Source organism: Vigna radiata, chromosome 1, assembly GCF_000741045.1.
Source record: "Vigna radiata var. radiata cultivar VC1973A chromosome 1, Vradiata_ver6, whole genome shotgun sequence".
Taxonomy (NCBI): Eukaryota; Viridiplantae; Streptophyta; class Magnoliopsida; order Fabales; family Fabaceae; genus Vigna; species Vigna radiata.
In genome coordinates this window covers 15,040,871-15,048,401 of record NC_028351.1, presented here as the reverse complement: position 1 = coordinate 15,048,401, position 7,531 = coordinate 15,040,871, and the positions used below count along the sequence as shown (strand labels likewise).

Sequence of the window (7,531 nt, the reverse complement as noted above, 5' to 3'; positions counted from 1 at the left end):
GCACCTTCCAGATGGAGCATGCTTGGATCCGCCTCTAAACACGAGGGCTCACCCTGAACGTCATCGTCCTCATCGACGACAACTAACAGAAAGAAACGACCCTTACCCTTGTGACCTAGACTGAACTTTTCATCACAGTTGTAGCACAATCCTTTCTCACGACGAGCCAACATCTCCTCGTGAGTCAACTTTTTATAATGCAGTTTAAATGGTGTGGAAATAGGTGTCGGTGGTCGAGAAGGTATTGGAAGTAGCGGTGGACCAGTTGATGAAGAGGTGGAAAGATGATTACGGAAGTAGCGACGCTGGTCATTGAGTTTGTCCTCTTGCAATTTAGCTAACGCCACGACCTGTGTCAAAGTCTGTGGTTGCAATGCTTGAACCTCTCGGCGGATCTCGGGGTTTAATCCAGAAACAAAGTTACCAAGCAAGAAAGTTGCAAGGAGACCGACAATGCGGTTAGCAAGCCGTTCATACTCATTCAAATAATCTTGTACAGAGCCATTCTGTGTCAACTTTAAAAGAAAACCACGAGGATCTTCATAATAAGCGGAGCAAAATGAACCTCTAGAGCTTGTAGAAACTCTTGCCACGAAGGAATCATGTTGTTCTGATGCAACCATTGGAACCAACTAAGAGCTGGGCCCTCCATGTAAAAAGACGCAATCCGAAGTCGATCCATTTCCGGTGTGCGATGGTATTCAAAAAATTGGGATATCTTACAGATCCAACCCATGGGGTCTGTTCCGTCAAACCGAGGAACATCCAAACGAAGATGTGGTGTGAATGGAGGGGCGTCGGAGTGGAACGAACGGTGGTCATCCGAATGCAGAATGGGTGTCTCTTGACTAGAAAACTGAGAAACAATGGCATCCAAATGGGTAATAATTTCATTTTGGTTAACGGTGAGTTTGAGAACAACTTCTTCGAAATTGGTGATGGATTTGGAACGAGTGTTATGATCTGACATGGTAAAATGTGGAAAAGGGAAAGGGGATCTCTCAATGAAAGCACCAAAATGATAGGTTAAAAAGCCTTGATTCGAGGTCAAGGATCCTCCTACAGAATAGGTGACAGAGAAAAAGCGAACTTTCTTGCTTATTTCATTCATACCATATATATCAGCACTTATATAACAGAAACATGTTTAATAACAAACCCATAACAAACCCACTAAAATCAAGACACGTCATACAAAATATTCCCTCACTCATACCCCCACTATTCAGAGCTTGAAATCAGCTAAATACTTTGGCATCTTACGAACCCTTGTTGATATCATAGGATCAGCTACTGCACTAGGTTGGTTGATAGTGTTGGTTACTTCATTTGGGCTTGAATTGCTATTAGTACCTGTGCTTAATAGCCCAAGCCTCGCGATGCATGAACCCCACACCACTCTCAGTGCACCAGGAAGCCCCTCGTCACGGTTGTCGCCTCCTTCACGAAGCCCTCTTGACGCAGCGACAACCACTTTGTCACGCAACCCCTACAACCACAAAATGAGGCGCCACCGAAGAATGCTTGTGCGAATAAAGTGTGAATGCCTGTGAGAAGGAGAGAGACGATGTCCGTGAATGAAACCTTGCCAATTTGGGGGAATGTTGGTAAGGGTTCTATGGCTCAAAGAAAGTGGGAATGCTAGTAAGGGTTAAAAGAAAGAAAGGGGAAGTTTGGCTCAAAAAATGAAAGTTGGGAGAGGGAAACCCAAGCTTTGGGGTTAATTACTCGAGCACCTTAACAATGGTCATATATCCTTCGGTAAGTTAATTTGTCAGGCCATTACCGACGGCCTAAAGGCCTTTGGTAATATTCTGCCGAAAATCTGACATTTTCCTGTAGTTTTCTTCTTGAACTCAGAAAACTCTTGTTGTATTTGCCTTTGTGCCTCCAACATAATGAATATGTCAACAGAGGAGGATCCTGATCCTGCCTCTCTTGTTCTTGTAGTCTTACTCTTTGTAAGTACCATGAATGCTTCTTCTTCAGAGAATATATACGTCGACCCCACAGTGGGCGCAATTTTTCTTACAGAGCCATGTATATCATGTGAGCACTTTAAAAAACACTTCAAATGCTCCAAGCTTTCAACTTCAAGAATATTTGTCCTCTTTCATAATACTTGTCCTCTCTAACTAGACAAGGCGTAGTGCTTACAGAATAGAGTTCGACACTCAAGTCAACAAAGTGTATCAGAAGATAATTAATATTGTAATGAATGAATGTAATTAATATACATCGTAGAATGTGTTATTTATACTACTATTTATAGGTCCTAACCTGAATGGATCTAGGTCATGTAGCCTAATCATATATTAATCTTGAAGTAATTCTTTCTTCCTAACTTAATTATGGATTATCATAGTTAATTAGTCTTATTAATATGAACGTGTTCTAGCCAAGTGTTTAAGTCGGATACATGTCGACCTATCAGGATAACATGTACTCTAAGATAATTGAATCTTAAAATATAGAAAAACTAATTGGTTATTTAACGCAAACTTATATGATTATTTGCTTAACGTGGAACAAGTGAGAAACTTCACACATTAATTGAATGGTTATTAAGTTAATATAATATTTGTTTAAAAATTGATTGAGTGATAATCATATGACAGTTAACAAATATTTAACTATATGATATGATATCAACCTATCATTTTATATATTTATTTTTATTGTATTTATCATTTATTGTTTTAAAACCCCTTCCTTTATCTATTGTTTATATTCCAACGAATAGCTTAGTAGCTAAGAATGGAAAGTACAATATGACAATCGTTATCACATGAGAAAAGATAATATTATAAGTTGCGGAATCTCACTCGAAAGCAAGCACAGAGAAAAGAAGATAAGAATGTTGAAATTCTGGAAGCTTTATTCAGTGACCCAGACAAATAAAAACAAAAATACTTCCAATTGCATGTCCTTTTAAAACCAGGAAGAATCACAATGACACTATAGGGGAAGAGTGAGAGAGAGAGAGAGAGAGAGAGAGGTAAGAAAGCAAGAGGGTGTGTTCGAGATGCAACGGTTCAGCAACACAGTGATCGGATTCTTGAACTTTTTCAGCCTCTTGGCATCAATACCCATCATCGGGGCAGGTCTATGGATGGCAAGGAGCAGCACAAGTTGTGAAAATTTTTTCCAAACCCCACTGTTGGTGATAGGGTTTGTGGTGCTTGTGATTTCCCTAGCTGGTTTCATAGGGGCATGCTTCCATGTGGCATGGGCATTGTGGCTGTACTTGTTCATCATGGTCTTCCTCATTGCTTCCCTGTTTGCTTTGACCATATTTGGGTTTGTTGTGACTGAGCAGGGTGGGGGAGTGGAAGTTCCTGCTAGGGCTTACAAGGAGTACCATCTTCAACGTTATTCACCATGGCTCAGGAATAGGATCAAGGATTCTCAGTACTGGAGCACCATTAGAAGCTGTATTATTTCCTCCAACACATGTTCCAAGCTTTCCGTTTGGACCCCTCTTGATTACATGCAGAGGGATATGTCCCCCATTCAGGTATATATATATATATATATGCACAAAATTTCTTATCTTTTTTCTTTCTATTTTTCTTCTTATCACATAATTGAAAATGATATTTTAACACCATTTTTTGACACCAATTTGACACTGTACACGTGTCAAAATGTGGTTGGACGATTTTAAAATAAAAAAACAAACTTTGGTTTTTCTCTTCCAAATATACATCTGTCTCAACTTTTTTAATTTGAAATCCTCCAATCACATTTTGACACGTGTGCAGTGTCAAAATGGTGTTAAAATATCATTTTCCTAAACCTATATCTATCATTTTTATTCTCTTTCTGTTTCTATATTATCTGTTAATGCATCTTTTTGTTATATCAAATAATACTATCTCACATTTATTCAAATTCTTCTTTTAATTATCTTTCTTTGTTTGCTGAATATTATTTATATATATATATATATATATATATATATATATATATATATATATATATATATATATTTGTCCGTGTTTACGACTGGTTTATTTTTTTGTAAAATGAACCTCTTGTTCCTCATTTGAGCAATAGAGAACTTTGTATGGTTTGAGAACTTATTTATGGAAGTGATTTAAGTCGATTTACTCGTAATGTTATTCTCTTCTTTTACTCTTATGATCCTACCAAATAAGGAGATATATGCTTTCTTGAAAAAAATTGATATGACACTATATTCTATTAGAAACCCTAAAAAATTCAGTTATTACTCTCGTTTTTATTAAGTGAAGGGAACTTGCATCTTAAGAAGAAAGAACTTGAAGATGTGAGATTTTAGTAAATCCTCTTGAATGTTCGAATTGTTTTTGTTTTTTAATGTCTACTTTTTGGTCTATGCTCTTATAATTGGACACATGAAAAGGTCCAAAGTAGTTGGTTTGCTCACATCATTATCTCTTTTCCACAAAAGAGATTCCCCGTCTAATCTTTATCACTCTTGCATCAAATTCGGAGAAATCAGACATTATATACTCATCTCTCAAAACTATAGCTCATAAAATAAAAAAAAAAAGTATACCCCCCTTATATTATTTTTGAGCTTCTTCACGTTGATTCGCATTTAATGGAATGGAAAATATTTTTTTCACACACCTAAATTTTTTAAATTTATTTGAGATTACTCTTTTTTATTTTTTTTTACTTTTTTCTTTCTTAAAAAAATAACAATAGTACTATGACACACTTTTACATTTATTTGACTCAGAGTATAACGGTAAAATAATCAAAATGTGTAAAATTTTGTATTTTAAAAAACAAATGAGTAAAAAGTAATGTCAAATAAATCTAAAAAAAGTTAGGTGTATCAAAGAATAATTTTTCTAAAAAATACAAAAATTTATATTATGACTATTTTACTCTTATACTATATATGAAATGTGAAAGTATATTATGGTACCATTACTCCAATGGAATAGTAAATTTTTTTTCTTCCATATTAATTAAAAAATGAGTAGTCTGGTGTAAGAAAAAACATTTTCCTACTTATTATTATGATTTAATAATGCAGTCCGGGTGTTGCAAACCACCAACAGCGTGCAGTTACAACGAGGAAAGTGTTACAATAACGCAAGATCCGGATTGCTACCGTTGGAACAACGCCCCCACTCTGCTTTGCTACGATTGCGAGTCTTGCATGGCCGGTGTGCTGGAAAACATTAGAAGGGACTGGCACAACATCTCTGTTCTTAACGTTGTCGTTCTTGTCTTTCTCATAGGGATTTATTCCATTGCCTGTTGTGCTTTCAGAAACGCCAGAAGAGCTCAAACTGATTATCCACATGGTCACAACCGCATGACCAAAGTTAAACCCAGATGGGATTACTATTGGTAAGTCAAAAACATTTATTTCCTTCAAAAAAACATGTTTCATTGAACTTTCATCTAAATGGAAAAGGTTTTGCTAGTATAGAAAGAAAAAACAATATGGATGGTCCAAAGATTTTCAAATACTTTCATCTAAATGGAGCATCTCTAATGATTTTGTAGAATCTGAGTATTACTTTTAGGTATATAGATTTAGTTGAATTTTGCATGGGAAAAAAAGTTAGTGTTAGAAGCTTTAATTATTTTCTTTGTTGGAAATGTGAATGACAGGTAAATGTTCCAGCTTTTTGTACATGTGACACCCACATGAACATGCCCAGATATATCTTTTTACTGCAAACTAATGCTTTTGGTCTCTGCTTTTTCTTACAGTTGGAGATGGTGGTATAACAAGAAGGAGGAGCTTTTTTGAATTTATACACACAACCATCACTGTGTGTGTTCTTGGTTGATCAAAAAGCGGGGACAATTTACTGGTTTCTCGATGAATGGCCTATGTTTTTACATCATCCCTTTACTGTACAAAATCCTGTTGCTTTATCTCAAAAACATTATAACACATCTCTGCCTTTCCACTTTACTATAATTTACACATTTGCTTTTTAATTTTTCAGTACCTGTCTATAACTAATTTCCATTAATGAATAACTAGATTTTTTTCTTCTGCATTTCACATGTTTTTATTCCTTCAAATATTAATTGTTCCTTAATTTAATTTTGATGTTAACTATGAGAAAAAAAAAAGTATTTAGCGTAAATCATAAATATTTTTTAAATTAATTTTTTGATTAAAGTAATTTAATGTTTGGCCGATACTAAATCATATTTCTTTTAAAATTTTTGTGTTGGGTTAATGACTGTCATAACTTGAAAACAGTCATACAATATCTTTATGATAGAAAAAGAAAAAAGAAATAAAATAGGTTAAACTCCTTCGAGATTCCAATTTATGTGGAGTTTTACCAGTTATATCCCCATCTTTTTATTTTTGCCAATTTGGTTATTTTTATCTTTGCCAATTTGGTTATTTTTATTGAAAAATTGAATCAATTGGACTCCTGCCGTTAAATCAACTTAACAGGGTTAAGTTTTTTATGAGCTATGAGAGTGACGTGGATGTAATTTCAGACGTGGCTTGCAGAGAGCGTTATACGTGGTTTTTATTGATCAAAGTCTTGCCGTGGCATTTTTTTAAACTAACATTTTAAAAATTGGGATTTTCTGAAACATTTTTAAATTAGGGTTCATTGAAATTTGAATTAGGTTTAAAATTGGGAAGAGAAATTCTGAAGCGGAGTGTATAACAAGTACACACGAAGTCCATATAGTGGGGAGTGAATTTGCTAAATTAGGGCATTTGAGCTTCGTGATTGGAGTAAGGGTTGCTTTGTGGAGGTTGGACGTGAATCGCGAAGACCTTCAACAAGTATCGCAAGTAGTTAGTGTGGATTTTCGTGGAAGGTTAGTATTTATACTATTGATACTTATCAATTTAATATTCAGTGCTTTTTGTTGTTATCTGGCCATGCTTTTTTGAATATGGGGTTGGGGTTGTCCGAAAAAAGATTTTATGCATATTGCGGTTGTGGGCTCGCATGTCCCCCATAGTTAAATTTCCTTCTCTGCTGTCATTATTAGTATATTAATGTTTTAATATTTGGTGTTGTTTGTCGTTTTACGTTTATTTATAGGTGTAGAATATTCTTTATTGTGTTGTCTGTGATGGAGGATGATATAGAGGTTGTTATTCACCATGGGGAGAAGTTGGTCAACGAAGGGTGCCTGAAGTATGAAGGGGAAAGTGATACTCTATATTTTGCCCTGACAAGTGGAGTTACTTTGTTGTAGTGAGTGAAGTAAAAGTGCTTGGATATGATGGACTTAAGGATTTGTGGGATTTTGTTGGATGTGGTCACATATTAGATGATAAGCTAGAAGCCTTGTGTGATGATGTAGGAGCTATTCATATGGTCAATTTAGTTAAGTTAAATGGTCAGGTTCATTTATATGTTGTGCACACTATGTCTAAACCCGACGTCATTCACATGATTGAATATAATGTTGATGAAGGAGGTGGGGAAGTTGAACTTGAGATGCATGAGGGTGGTGAGTGTGCAATGTTGGATGAAAGAACAAAAGAAGATGATGATGGTGTAACAGAATAGTTGGATGAGGGGGTAGG

General features: G+C 35.4%; 1 protein-coding gene across 1 annotated transcript; it reads left to right on the top strand.

Moving 5' to 3' along the window:
- The first annotated feature begins 2,855 nt into the window (after positions 1 to 2,855).
- Positions 2,856 to 5,908, top strand: LOC106766743 (tetraspanin-6). Its single transcript, XM_014651484.2, has 3 exons — positions 2,856 to 3,517; positions 5,033 to 5,352; positions 5,722 to 5,908. Exons 1-3 carry the CDS (start codon positions 3,026 to 3,028, stop codon positions 5,759 to 5,761), a joined length of 852 nt encoding a protein of 283 aa, XP_014506970.1. The 5' UTR covers positions 2,856 to 3,025; the 3' UTR covers positions 5,762 to 5,908.
- Positions 5,909 to 7,531: the final 1,623 nt, after the last annotated feature.

Coding starts and splice junctions, on each gene's coding strand:
- LOC106766743 (XM_014651484.2), top strand. CDS start 3,026: ATGCAACGGTTCAGCAACACAGTGATCGGATTCTTGAACTTTTTCAGC. Junction 3,518..5,032: donor GGGATATGTCCCCCATTCAG/GTATATATATAT, acceptor TTAATAATGCAG/TCCGGGTGTTGCAAACCACC. Junction 5,353..5,721: donor CCCAGATGGGATTACTATTG/GTAAGTCAAAAA, acceptor TTTTTCTTACAG/TTGGAGATGGTGGTATAACA.